The 15,497-nt window shown below is 42.1% G+C and overlaps 1 protein-coding gene across 1 annotated transcript in view; it reads left to right on the top strand.

The window, feature by feature from the left end:
- The window catches only part of LOC111964499 (netrin receptor UNC5D-like), a 316,049-nt gene that overhangs the window by 229,379 nt on the left and 71,173 nt on the right, over positions 1–15,497 (top strand). The window contains exons 3-4 of the mRNA XM_023988387.2: positions 6,791–6,934; positions 8,470–8,573. Of these exons, the coding sequence (XP_023844155.1) occupies positions 6,791–6,934; positions 8,470–8,573 (248 nt within the window). The remainder of the gene's footprint in view (positions 1–6,790; positions 6,935–8,469; positions 8,574–15,497) is intronic.

The raw sequence follows: 15,497 nt of genomic DNA, 5'->3' as shown, positions 1-15,497 counted from the left end.
AAACCACGCGCACACACACACAAACACATACTCATACACACACATACTCTCACAAACACATATTCACATACTCACACACAAAACACACACAGTGCTCTGCCAAGCTGTGCTGGGTGGATCAGGAGGCACTTGTAGCTGGCGCAGGGCTACTCCACGCAGGGCCTCTCCACAGACCCAGCCAGAAGCCAGACAATGGCACAGAGAACCAGAGAGAGATCACAGCACAGGATCACTGCCGGGGAGAGGGATGGAGGGAAGAGAGGAGGATGAAGGGAATTGGCAGTGGTAGAATGAGGGTGTCTGCTCCCCCTCTTCCCCCCCCCCAGCGCGTGAGGGCGCCAGGCTGCCCTGCATCATGCACTCCTTCCATCCATTACGGACACCTGTCTTCCTTCGTCACGTGTATCAGCGATATTGGACTCACCTGGACTCACTAATCATCTGTTCATTTCCTCCCTTATATTTGTCAGTTCCCTTGCTCTGTTCCCGGCTGCTGCATTAATTGTCTTTTGTTTGTGTTACCCGTTTGTTGGCGCTGTTCCTGTCTCGTTCCATGTCCGTTATTTATTAAATGTTTTACTCCCCGTACCTGCTTCATCTCTCCAGCGTCATTCCATGTGACAGAGGGGTGCAGGGAGAGCGTGGAGAGCGGGGGAGAAGGGAAAGAAGGTGAAGGGGAGGAGGAAAAAAGAGCAGCATTATCCATTACCACCTTTAGGAAGGAGAGGGTAAAGGAAAAAGAAAAGACATGGAGAGAGAAACAAGGGTGGAGGAGAGAGAACAAGGATTTGCTCTACTCCTCCTCAGGGTCTTTTCAAAGGCTTCATGCACTCTGCAAGAGCCATTGCAAGACCTAAGCCCACAAGGAAAGACCTAGCCACAAGGAAGTCCTGAGCCACAGGGAAAACCTGAAAACCACAGGGAAAGGCCCGAGCCACAAGGAAAGGCAAAGATGGAAGAGCGAGAGACAATGGGCAAAGAAGTACAGGAAGAGAACGGAAAATAGGAAAATAGGGGAGAGAGGAGGAGATGTACAGAAAGAGGGGAAGTAGAAAGGATGTACTGATTGAACACACACCACCACTATATCCATTTACAAGCACACAAGCAAAGCAAATGAGGAAAAATAATTAAATAATGGAATTACCAGGCACTGGATACTTGTGGCCTAAGCTTTTTGATCTGCACACAGTGTGGAGGATCTTGGAGAGAGTGTGACTTCCCTGATTTTCTCTTGACTCCATCGTCCCCTGTCAGCCAGCCCACCTCACCCACTGGGCACTCACTCAAGTAAGACATTAGTTTGGAGGATTTTGATACCATTAGTCATGGCTTTCCTTGTTTGGCCACAAATTCATTCTTAGGATGCACACACACACACACCACCACACACACACACACACACCACACACACACAGCACACACACACACCACACACACCACACACACACACACACACACACACACACACACACACACACACACAGGCCGACAGCAGACAGACAAACAACACAGCACAGCACACACACACATTGCTCCTTTATGCCCCTTTGCGCCAGAAATGATCGATCTAATGTTGCTGTTTCGAAATCTACCCAAACCCACATTTTCGCTTGTTATTTTGTTCTATTGAAGAGGAATCGATTTTCTCTGAGAAACATGGGATGCGCCCCTTAGTTGTGGCACATACAGAAGTTTAATGTGTCTCTACAGCACCAGTGCACAGAGTCCGTCTTGATACTTTTTGAAAGAAAAACTACTGCGCACAGTGGACTTCTGAATGTTCTGACTATTATTCTGTGGAATAAACCAGAACATAAACAGCATATTAAAGATGATAATCGTGTCGTGTTGACTAAATCTACATCCCAAATGGCACCCTATTCCCTTTATAGCCCTATGGGCCCTGGTCAAAAGTAATGCAATATTGGGAATAGGGTGCCATTTGGTACGCAGGATAAGTAAAGTAAAGTAAATTGACTAAAACAGAGTGCCTAACCACACAATTTTATGGCCTAGTCAGCATTCACTCGCAGTTCRACAATATCTTACATTGCAGCCTTCATAGTGAATAAAGATGAAGCACTTCTCCCAATGGACAGGGAGTCATTGTGATTTAAAAGATTGCTGAACCCAAATCCCCCTATAGACATCTTATTGTATTTAAATCATAAACTAAGTCGCTTGTCAGTGAGCACTTAAACTAGAGATTACATAATCACTGGCATCAATATGAAGCTTTTAGACAGACAGACAGTCAAACAGACAGATACAGGCCTTGGTATGGACCCAAGAGGGGTCTCAAACTGAAATCTCAAGACTAACGGATGTCAAGTGCACTTGAAAAGGATCTACCGTTTTAATGTTGTACTTTATAACAGTAATTTTTCTGGTGATGGTGCTCCCCTGGGCTATTCAGCTTATCTTATGACAGGTGTGCACAACACAGGCCCTTAAGTTCCACAGTTATGTTGGTTTTCGTCTCTCCTTGGTACTTGATGCTTCTGAACGGCTGTAGAAATACCTGGTTTAACTGGTAGAAATTAGTGTCAAGGATGAAAATCTGCAGGATTGCAGCACTCTGTGTACCCTTGTCTTATTACTTCCATATTTCTGTTTATCTGTCTCAGTAAATATCTCCCCAAACACATCTCTATCAAACAGGTATGACCTACAACTGACAGCAAGTTTCAATTTTGTCTCAACCTATTTGTGGTCCTGTCTGTCTGTCTGCTGGTCCTGTCTGATGTATATTGTGGATAAAGAGTTACCTGTCTAACAGAACACAGAGGATGTTCTTTAATGGAAGCCTTTCCAACATAATCCAGGTAGAATCAGGAATTCCCTAGGGCAGCTGTCTAGGCCCCTTACTTTTTTAAATTTTTACTAACGACATGTCACTGGCTTTGAATACTACAGCGACTGAAATGACTGCAACACTTAACAAACAGCTGCAGTTAGTTTCAGAATGGGTGGCAAGGAATAAGTTAGTCCTAAATATTTCAAAAACTAAAAGCATTGTATTTGGGACAAATCGTTCACTAAACCCTAAACCTCAACTAAATATTGTAATGAATAATGTGGAAATTGAGCATGTTATGGTGACTACAACAGTAGCTAAGATGGGGAAAAGTCTGTCCATAATAAAGCACTGCTCTGCCTTCTTGACAGCGCTATAAACAAGGCAGGTCCTACAGGCCCTAGTTTTGTCGCACCTGGGCTACTGTTCAGTRGTGTGGTCAGGTGCCAGAAGGGGGGACTTAGGAAAATGTCAATTGGCTCAGAACAGGGCAGCACGGCTGGCCCTTGGATATACACAGAGATCTAATATTAATAATATGCATGTCAATCTCTCCTAGCTCAAAGTGGAGGAGAGATTGACTTCATCACTACTGGTATTTGTGAAAGGTATTGCCATGTTGAATGCACTGAGCTGTCTGTTTGAACTACTGGCAAACAGCTCGGACACCCATGCATACCCCACAAGACATGTCACAGTTCCCAAGTCCAGAACAGACTATGTAAGGCGCACAGTACAACATAGAGCCATGACTAGATGGAACTCCATTCCACATCAAGTAACTGATGCAAGCAGTAAAATTTCATTTAAAAAAACAGATAAAAATACACGTTATGGAACAGCAGGGACCGTAAAGAGACACAGGCACAGACACATGCATACACACACACACACACATAATAACATACGCACACGTACATATTGATTTTGTGTTGTAGATATGTGATAGTAGAGTAGTGGCCTGAAGGCACACACTTAATGTGTTGTGAAATCTGTTGTGAATATATTGTAATGTTTTTAAAATTGTATAACTGCCTTCATTTTGCTGTACCCCAGGAAGAGTAGCTGCTGCCTTGGCAGCAGCTAATGGGGATCCATAATAAATACACATACAAAATGCATGCTGGGAGTGGCCCGCTGAGACGACTCTTGGAGCCGAAAACACACACACGTCACGTGTACAGACACACAAACACACRCTCTCACTAACCCCCAACCGTGATGGGCCTGTTTGGAACAGTCTGTGAAATTAGGTTTATATAGCAGGCAGGGAGAATAAAGTTATCATAGACAGAGCTGCTTTCCCCTTTGGAGAGCTGCCCTGAAATAGTTTTGAAGACGGTTCTTTCTAAGATATCCAGCAGAGCTTCCCTATTATGCATTAATGTTCCAATACGGTCTCATATAGTTTTTTGTAGACGTACAGTCTGTCGCTGTTGGAGAGACTTAAAAAAATATAACAACCAATTCCATACCAACCATATCTTTGTTCATGATTATGGATTGAATCACAGCTTGAGATATGCATAAATAAATTGAGATTCAGAGTGAATCGTAGACACACTATGGTTTCTGTACATCAAGTTAAAAGAATAATCCACTCAAAAAATATATTTAGGAATTATTTTTATTAGTCCAATGTTGATACAGTCTCAAAATGCATGATTGCATGTCACGTTTTCAAGATATATAACTTTCAAAAAGCAAATTGTAACTTGCCACATCATGATGATGCGTTTTACATCATATGATTGAGATTGCGTCTTTTCAATACCCGGGGTGTTGACGAATCACAGCGCACCTTTTTGTGAATAACTGTTTTGGAACCATTTTTTCTAATGTACTGTATCCATAGAAATAATGCAAGGATACAATGCATGTGGCAGACCTACAATATACCATATCTATTTGAAACCATTTACTCCCATTTAGTCTCTTGGTAATCTGTATAGATGTATTAAGGCATTAGTAGAACTGAGTAATCAAAAGAGGGTCAATAACAATCCCTATCTCATTTGCATCATCCTGCATCATATGTTCTCCCCATTGCCYGTCTGAGGTAGATTACAGTGGCTTGTGAAATTATTCACCCCCATTGGCATTTTTCCTATTTTGTTGCCTTACAACCTGGAATTAAAATGGATTTTTGGGGGTTTGTGTGATTTGATTTACACAACATGCCTACCACTTTGAAGATGCAAAATATTTTTATTGTGAAACAAACAAGAAATAAGACAAAAAAAACAGAAAACTTGAGCGTGCATAACTATTGACCGCCCCAAAGTCAATACTTTGTAGAGCCACCTTTTTCAGCAATTACAGCTGCAAGTCTCTTGGGGTATGTCTCTACAAGCTTGGCACATCTAGCCACTGGGATTTTTGCCCATTCTTCAAGGAAAAACTGCTCCAGCTCCTTCAAGTTGGATGGGTTCCGCTGGTGTACAGCAATCTTTAAGTCATACCACAGATTCTCAATTGGATTGAGGTCTGGGCTTTGACTAGGCCGTTCCAAGACATTTAAATGTTTCCCCTTAAACCACTCGAGTGTTGCTTAAGCAGTATGCTTAGGGTCATTGTCCTGCTGGAAGGTGAACCTCTGTCCCAGTCTCAAATCTCTGGAAGACTGAAACAGGTTTCCCTCAAGAATGTCCCTGTATTTAGCGGCATCCATCATTCCTTAAATTCTAACCAGTTTCATCATTCCTTCAATTCTAACCAGTTTCCCCGTCCCTGCGAATGAAAAACATCCGCACTACCGTGCTTCACTGTGGGGATGGTGTTCACGGGGTAATGAGAGGTGTTGGGTTTGCACCAGACATTTTCCTTGATGGCCAAAAATATCAATTTTAGTCTCATTTGACCAGAGTACCATCTTCCATATGTTTGGGGTGTCTCTCACATGTCTTTTGGCYAACACCAAACATGTTTGCTTATTTCTTTCTTTAAGCGATGGCTTTTTTCTGGCCACTCTTCCGTAAAGCCCAGCTGTGTGGKGTGTATGGCTTAAAGTGGTCATATGGAGCTTTGCAGCTCCAGGGTTATCTTTGGTCTCTTTGTTGCCTATCTGATTAATGCCCTCCTTGCCTGGTCCATCAGTTTTGGTGGGCGTACCTCTCTTGGCAGGTTTGTTGTGGTGCCATATTCTTTAAAAAATGTAATAATGGATTTAATGGTGCTCRGTGAGATGTTCAAAGTTTTGGATATGTTTTTATAACCCAACCCTGATCTGTACTTCTCCACAACTTTGTTCCTGACCTGTTTGGAGAGCTCCTTGGTCTTCATGGTGCTGCTTGCTTGGTGGTGCCGCTTGCTTAGTGGTGTTGCAGACTCTGGGGCCTTTCAGAACAGGTGTATATAGACTGAGATCATGTGACATTTAGATTGCACACAGGTGGACTTTARTTAACTAATATTGTGACTTCTGAGGGTAATTGGTTGCACCAGATCATATTTAGGGGCTTCATAGCAAASGGGGTGAATACATATGCACGCACCACWTTTTGAAACAAGTTATTTTTTTCCATTTCACTTCACCAATTTGGACTATTTTGTGTATGCCCATTACATGAAATCCAAATAAAAATCWATTTAAATTACAGGTTGTAATGCAACAAAATAGAAAAAACGCCAAGGGGGATGAATACTTTTGCKAGACACTGTATCTGAGTGATAGTCAAAATGATGATAATAAGAAAATGTCTTTATATAGATTTGTCAGGCTTCAGAGTAATCTGTGGATAATAATATGAAAGACACTCGTCTCTCTGCACACCTCTTCATCTGTTTGGGACTGATAATCTCTTATCGAATGGATATTTAATCACCTGTCTTTTACGTCTCACCAAGTCTTCTGATTACGTTGTGTGATAATCTGTTTTGATCATTTTAGCGATTTCAAGTTTCTGATCATCTGGGATATATTTGGATTATGTAATCTGTGATGGTAAACTGTGTTGGTAATTTGGGATTATAATCTGTGTGTTCCTGCAGGGCTGAAGATCCGGGAGGTGATGATCAACGTGTCCCGTCAGCAGGTGGAGGACTTCCATGGCCCTGAGGACTACTGGTGTCTGTGTGTGGCCTGGAGCCACCTGGGCACCTCCAAGAGCCGCAAGGCCACCGTACGCATCGCCTGTGAGTAGCAGAACCATACCAACAGATTAGATTTTTTTATTTTAAATAGCCAAGTAATCGGTAATATCTATACAGAATATCTCACCACCATGTGTTTCCATCTCCTCTCTCTCCTTTATTCCTTTCATGCAGATTTGCTGTCAACAGTTTAGTGAAATATGTTTTGTTGTGAAAACATGTTAGGAGGAAAGGGTGGTGAGATATTCTGTATAGCTAAAGGTAATGTGTCAACCAATCAATTATGAACATTTTAAAAATTCCCTATTCAAAATGAAATAGAAATGACTGTATGCTGCCCTGCACAATCAATGAACCAACAGCATCGCCTAGGGCTATACGTTCTCTCCCAGACTCATGGATATAGATTTTGGAGCGTAGCATAAGGTAACCAGCCCATCCAGTATGCATAATAACACAGTCCACACTCAAAGGCAATTACTAGAATTTGTTTGATTTTGGAGTATAGGRTAGACCAATTARATGCCAAAGACATTTTAAATCACTCTTGTTTTGTGTATTGTAAAAGGGCACAATCATCATTTTAAGGTTTTTCCATTCGGCTGGAGRTCATGAATCTATGCATGTGCATAAGCACTAATATGCGTATGACTGTTTTTAATGAATCGTTATCTTAGAAAGCGCTGTCCATTTCGTTGTGTTAGGCTTTGAAACAACATCCACAACGACCATGTTTTACACCGTTTCAACCTGCTGTTGAACTTCTTTCTTTAAATTGGTCATCACGGTGTGTCACGCTGGTATACGGATCGGGAGACAGACGCAGGAATGCGTAATAGTTTTTTCTATTACACCCAAATTATGGCGTGCCGTGTAAAGGCACGGGACGAAGACCAAACAAACACTATACAAAACACAGGGTAGAAACCAAAACAAAAGAGCGAGGAGTACCTTGAATTTGTAAGTCGCTCTGGATAAGAGCGTCTGCTAAATGACTTAAATGTAAATGTAAATGTTGAATAAATAACACAAACGCACAATGATTAACACACAGGACGAGACCCGAAATCATCTGCGCAATCCACAATGGCACGAAAGCCAAAACACACAGCACAGGTACTCACACGCACCAACGGACATTGTAACAATAATCTACAGGACTCTGGTAAACCAAGGGCACACTTATACAATTACTAATCAGTGGGAATAGGGGCCAGGTGTGCGTAATGAAAGTTCCAGAGGGATCCGTGACACAGTGAGGTGAGTTTTAAAAGTACMATAGGACTACTGTTTTGAGGATAAGTSTTTGATGTGATTTTCCATTGTATTTGCATTGACTTCAGGAGTGTTTAGAGGGACAATAGAGCCCTGAGTGCCAGGCCATTAGGACCCGATGGGAGTTAGCAAATTGGGTACTCACTACCAAAGCATGTCCAGAGTGCATAAAAGGAGATTATCGTGACTCAACGGTCACATGGAATTTTACTGCAGTCATGACTCATCACTGCCAGTGTGGCGGTAATACGGTCACCGCAACAGCCCTAATCCTGTCTCCCTGTGTCCCTCCCCTCTCCCAGACCTGAGGAAGAACTTTGAGCAGGACCCCCAGGGGAGGGAGGTGCCCATTAAAGGCATGATTGTGCTGCACTGCCGTCCACCAGAGGGAGTGCCTGTCGCAGAGGTAAGGCCTGCATGTTTTAACTCACAGTATATACCGATTTTTATTATGCTTTTCTTATAGCAAGTGTTATAATGCATTATAGCAGATTCAAGTCGTTTTTGTTGCCCACAAAGCATTTGTCAGTTACATGTATTTGTCATATTTGGATTACTACTACTCCAGGGTTACAGCATCCAAAGGCACATCTACATTTCTCTGTGGAGAGATGATTGTTCCCATTTGAACTGTTTCCACTACTAGCCCCATTCCCTTCAGCATCTGAGTGACTGGCTCTTGTTGTGTGTTTACCTCAGAGTGGAGATGTGGAGATGGTGATATAGGCCTGCTGTATGCTTGAGGCCATATCTATCTCCTCGCATCCCTACGTTGTATAGTGAAGGGATGTAGAGTTATGACTTATTAAGGTGCCATGGATATTATTTGTGAGGCTGCTCCTCTCCGTTCTCATGTCGCTTTCATCTTCAGGGTGAATAAGAAATTAGGTTTTCACCGGCATGTTTACTTTCAGTGGTATGAATGTGTGTCCAACCATGTGTGTCTTGTACATTTGCATGTTTATTGGATTGCCTTGGATTGTTGTGTGTGTGTGCCTGCCTGCCTGCCTGCCTGCCTGCCTGCCTGCCTGCCTGCCTGCCTGCCTGCCTGCCTGCCTGCCTGCCTGCCTGCTTGCCGGCGTATGTTTGTGGTGTTAATGTGTGTTCGCACCTTCCTGCCACTGGCGTAACGCAGTTTCTCTGGACACCTCCCACAAGGTCAGAGCCCCCCCCTCTAAATCTAATGAGTCAGCCAGACAGCCACTCACAAAGAATAGACTACCGATTGCTGTCCACGGTGCTGAAATTGCAACATGTCTATGCAAAGCAATGATAGGCTTTCTGTGGTGCCAAGGCATGTAGCCTATAGCTTTGCTTTAGCTAATGAATAAATGTTTATTTGTAGGCCTATTTGGTTGTCATTTTCACATGTTAAGCCTGACATTTCACGAAGTTATACACGGTGCCGCAAGGCTGCCATYCTGTGTGGTTCGATACATAGTCGCATAGTAATCAGCAACCAATAGATATTTTTGAATATACAACTGCCCTGTGCAGCCTACTTGAACCTGCATGACATGAGTCGTCCTCACGCTCTCTCCCAGCTTGGATAGAAAGTTGTTGTGTGTTAAACCAGTCTAATAATGCCAAATAATGCAATCAGTCCACCCTCAAAACACAAGCTTGCCTTGGATTGTTTCATTATGCAGTCGAGACTACTATCTATAGTTGTATACAGTATTTAGCTGCTATTTATAAACTTGTTATAAGAATTACACATCAAATAGCCTAACAATGAGGGYAAAAGTAGTTGGCTTGAGGATAAATTTAGCCATTATTGTTGAACTCGGGAGGTTTTGTCTGMCTAATAGCCACGGGCTGCAATCAAGGTACATTCAATCAAATTCAATTTGAGAGCCTCCCCTGTCTTCTGAAGMCCTCTTTCTGCTTCTCTTTCTCTCTTTTTCTCTTAGAAAAAAMAATCTCTGTGTCTGTGCTTTTTTTTATACATAGAGGCCTATAGTAGCTACAGTATGCGACTGCGTCACCTTGCATTTTTGTGTGTAAATGTTTTCACCAAGGCCTGTAGGTCCAGGTTGCGGGCCCAACTGTTTTCTTTACCAAGTATTGACAACCCAGACAGTCTTTCCTGAGACATTGTGCATTATATGCCCATTGCGCTGCCCACAATTTAAATGTAGTCTTGAATGATGCATGGCAAGATATACCAGAGATAAGGGACAGTTGATATTGCAACCACACAACTCAAAKCACTTTTTTTGGTTTGAGCCCTCAAGAACTGTTGTCCGCTAAAAATGATTTTCTGTTTGCATCTGCCAATTTATTGGCTGTCCAGTATCCAGACGWCCTGTCCCAGCGCTTCCTATACACAGGGTTGGGGAGAAACAGATMACATGTAATCCGTTACCTGTAACMGATTACAAAAAAAACTGTAACAGTAATCTGTTARGTTACCAGCAAAAATGTTGTAATCAAATTACAGATACTTTGAAAAACTGGATGATTATTTCTAGGATTACTTTTAAATTCAGAAAGCATACTTTATGACACCTTTCTATTTTTTGACATTCAACATTTAAAAAAGGCGAGTTTAAGTTTGTTCCGCCAGAGGGAGTCTGACCACAAGTCAGAGACCACTATGATGACACACCAAATACGCTTGGTGGATTGCGGGAAAAGAACAGGCATACGTTTTTTTTGTAGGCTAGTTCAAGCTACAGTGCCATTGAAAACTATTTTACCCCCTTTCTGATTTTCTCTATTTTTGCATATTTTTAATACTGAATGTTATCAGATCTTCTACAAAACCTAATATTAGATAAAGGAACCTGATGTAACAAATAACACAACAATTACACTACCGGTCAAAAGTTTTAAGACACCTACTCATATATTTTATACCATTTGCTTTGATGACAGCTTTGCACGCTCTTGGCATTCTCTCAACCAGCTTCACTTGGAATGCTTTTCTAACAGTCTTGAAGGAGTTCCTACATATGCTGAGCACTTGTTGGCTGCTTTTCCTTCACTCTGCTTCCAAACTCATCCCAAAACCATCTCAACTGGGAAGGAGTGTGTGTCCTCTTACCCTGGCCTATCGTTGTGTGCTCACCTGGGCTTAGGGGTGTGTCCTCTTACCCTGCCTATCGTTGTGTGCTCACCTGGGCTGTGAGGGTATGTCCTGTGAGGGTGTGATTGTCCCTCAGCTCTGTCTGCAGCCTCGGCAGCATGTAGTCCAGTCTCCCCAGTCTCTGCCTGTCCTTGTCAGCGTAGGGACATTTTCTACAGTGTCCTCCACACGAAGGTCTGAGAGCCGACAGTCCACCACACTTTCCTACAGAGAGAGAGAGAGTTTTTAAAAATTTACCACTGGAGTGTGAACAAACAGTTAGGAACATGTTCCTAATATTGAGTTGCACCGCCTTTTGCCCCTCAGAACAGCCTCAAACTRGTCTGGGCTTGGACTCTTCAAGGTGTCGAAAGCGTTCCACAGGGATGCAGGCCCATGTTGACTCCAATGCTTTCCACAGTTGTGTCAAGCTGGCTGGATGTCCTTTGGGTGGTGGACCATTTTTGATACACACGGGAAACATTTGAGCGTGAAAAACCCAGCAGCGTTGCAGTTCTTGACACACTCAAACCGGTGCGCCTGGCAKCTTCTACCATAACGTGTTCAAAGGCACTTAAATCTTCTGTCCTGCCCATTCACCCTCTCAATGGCACACACACAATCCTTGTCTCAATTGTCTCAAGGCTTAACATTCTTTCTTTAACCTGTCTCCTTCCCTTCATCTACACTGATTGAAGTGGATTTAACAAGTGACATCAATAAGGGATCATAGCTTTCACCTGGATTCACCTGGTTAGTCTATGTCATGGAAAGAGCAGGTGTCCTAAATGTTTTGTGCACTCAGTGTATTCATGCTACACACACATCACAACTGCTACTACTAGACTCTTATRTTGATTGCTAATTACTGCAGAATTTAAACTCTTGCCCTCAATCCTCCCCCAAAACACATGTAAATATTGGACTATAAATTGTGCCTTCCTGTATTGTACTTCCTGTATTATGCTCAAATCTTTGATCTATTCCACTGCGCCATGTACCTTATCTTCGTATTCTTATCTTTWATTGTTTCTTATTGTTGTTGCATTATCCAGAAGTAACGTGCAAGTAAGAATTTCAGTGGAGAGTGTTTACCATGTGTATCCCGTATATTAGAGGTCGACCGATTAATCGGAATGGCCGATTAATTGGGGCCGATTTCAAGTTTTCATAACAATCGGAAATCGGTCATTTTGGACGCCGATTTTGCKGWTTTTTTGTATTTATTATTATWATTTATTTTTACACCTTTATTTAACTAGGCAAGTCAGTTAAGAACACATTCTTATTTTCAATGACGGCCTAGGAACGGTGGGTTAACTGCCTTGTTCAGGGGCAGGACGACAGATTTTTACCTTGTCAGCTCAGGGATTCAATATTGCAACCTTACGTTAACTAGTCCAACGCTCTAACCACCTGCCTCACGCGCACGCCTGTTACGCGATGCAGTAAAAAGCCAAGGTAAGTTGCTAGCTAGCATTAAACTATCTTATAAAAAACAATCAATCAATCAATCATAATCACTAGTTATAACTACACATGTTGATGATATTACTAGTTTATCAGCGGTCCTGCGTTGCATATAATCGATGCAGTGCGCATTCGCGAAAAGGACTGTCGTTGCTCCAACGTGTACCTAACCATAAAACATCAATGCTTTTCTAAAATCAATACACAGAAGTATATATTTTTTAAACCTGCATATTTAGCTAAAGATATCCAGGTTAGCAGGCAATATTAACCAGGTGAAATTGTGTCACTTCTCTTGCGTTCATTGCACGCAGAGTCAGGGTATATGCAACATTTTGGGCAGCCTGGCTCATGCGAACTAATTTGCCAGAATTTTACGTAATTATGACATAACATTGAAGGTTGTGCAATGTAAAGGAATATTTAGACTGATGGATGCCACCGTTAGATAAAATACAGAACGGTTCCGTATTTCACTGAAAGAATAAATGTTTTGTTTTCGAGATGATAGTTTCCAGATTCGACCATATTAATGACCTAAGGATCGTATTTCTGTGTGTTATTATGTTATAATTAAGTCTATGATTTGATAGAGCAGTCTGACTGAGCGATGTGGGCACCAGCAGGGCTCGTAAGCATTCATTCAAACAGCACTTTCGTGTGTTTTGCCGCAGCTCTGCTGTTTATGAATGCAAGCCTATCAACTCCCCAGATTAGGCTGGTTGAACCGATGTGAAATGGCTAGCTAGTTAGCGGGGTGCATGCTAATAGCGTTTCAAACGTCACTCGCTCTGAGACTTGGAGTAGTTGTTCCCCTTGCTCTGCATGGGTAACGCTGCTTCGAGGGTGGCTGTGTCGATTGTGTTCCTGGTCGTGCCCAGGTAGGGGCGAGGAGAGGACGGAAGCTATACTGTTACACTGGCAATAGTTAAGTGCCTATAGGAACATCCAATAGTCAAAGGTATATGAAATACAAATGGTATAGAGAGAAATAGTCCTATAATTCCTATAATAACTACAACCTAAAACTTCTTACCTGGGAATATGGAAGACGCATGTTAAAAGGAACCACCAGCTTTCATATGTTCTCCTGTTTTGAGCAAGGAACTTAAATGTTAGCTTTCTTACATGGCATATATTGCACTTTTACTTTCTTCTACAACACTTAGTTTTTGCATTATTTAAACCAAATTGAACATGTTTCATTATCTATTTGAGGCTAAATTGATTTTATTGATGTATTATATTAAGTTAAAATAAGTGTTCATTCAGTATTGTTGTAATTGTCATTATTACAAATACATTTAAGGGAGCAAACAATAAATTGTAAAAATCGTCCGATTAATCGGTATCGGCTTTTTTGGTCCTCCAATAATCGGTATCGGTATCGGCGTTGAAAAATCATAATCGGTCAACCTCTACCGTATATACGGCTAATAAAATTAGAAACTTGAAACTATTCATAGTTTTTGGAATTTTCTATGCTCCCTAACTGTCTAGCTTTCGTTTTGCGTCATGGAACACACRTTCCACGTTCCACATTTGAAACTAGTTAGTTTACACATTCATGAATGTGACTCCAGCGAAGAAAGACAGTGGTTAAATAATACATAGAAGTCCAGCCGTTTCTCCAACATGGCTCTCAACCAATGTCACGCCCTGACCTGAGATATCTCTGTTTTCTTTATATTTTGGTTAGGTCAGGGTGTGACTAGGGTGGGTACGTTAGTTTTTGTATTGTCTAGGGTTTTTGTATGTCAAGGGTTGTTGTAGGTRTAGGTGTTTTGTAMGTCTATGGTGGCCTGATATGGTTCCCAATCAGAGGCAGCTGTTTATCYTTGTTTCTGATTGGGGATCATATTTAGGTAGCCATTTTCCCTTTGGTGTTTGTGGGTTCTTGTTCTATGTTTAGTTGCCTGTCTGCCCTATCCATATAGCTTCACGGTTCGTTTTGTTATTTTGTTAGTTTGTTCAGTGTTCATTCGTTAAAATAAATAAGAATGTACGCATACCACGCTGCGCCTTGGTCTCCTCCTTACAACGGCCGTGACAACCAAGGAGATATCCTCATCTACAGTGGGAAAGTAACCGTCTGAACATCTCCATATGAATCTGGGGAATAACTATAACTCCTCTAACCAAACATCACTTAAAGTGGAACTGACAGCGTTTTAACTACTTCGCAGATATGAAACAAACAGACATCATATATACTTTATAAGAGGTTTTAAAAATAGGTTTTATTTGACTGCGAATTCCATGACGTAGAGTAAGGCTTTGTTGGCATAATATATGGATGCAGTTCAATGCAGTGGAAAAGCATTCTCTGGAGTGATTAATCACGCTTCACTATCTGGTAGTGAGACGACAAATCTGGGTTTGGCGGATGCCAGGAGAACACTACCTGTCCGATTGCATAGTGCCAACTGTAAAGTTTGGTGGAGGAGGAATAATGTTCTGGGGCTTTTTTCATGGTTCGAGTTAGGCCTACAATGACAATCTAGACTATTCTGTGCTTCCAACTTTGTGGCAACAGTTTGGGAAAGGCCCTTTCCTGTTTCAGCTTGACAATGCACCCGTGCACAAAGTGTGGTCTATACAGAAATCGTTTGTCGASATCGGTGTGTTAGAACTTGACTGGCCTGCATAGAGCCCTGACCTCAACCCCATCAAACACCTTTGGGATGAATTGGACTGCCGACTGAGAGCCAGGCCTAATCACCCAACATCAGTGCACGACCACACTAATGCTCTTGTGGTTGAATGGAAGCAAGTCCCCGCAGCAATGTT

The sequence above is a fragment of the Salvelinus sp. IW2-2015 genome, linkage group LG5 (genome assembly GCF_002910315.2).
Source record: "Salvelinus sp. IW2-2015 linkage group LG5, ASM291031v2, whole genome shotgun sequence".
Classification (NCBI taxonomy): domain Eukaryota; kingdom Metazoa; phylum Chordata; class Actinopteri; order Salmoniformes; family Salmonidae; genus Salvelinus; species Salvelinus sp. IW2-2015.
Note: the sequence above shows the minus strand (reverse complement) of the source record. Positions and strands in the feature narration are given on the sequence as shown.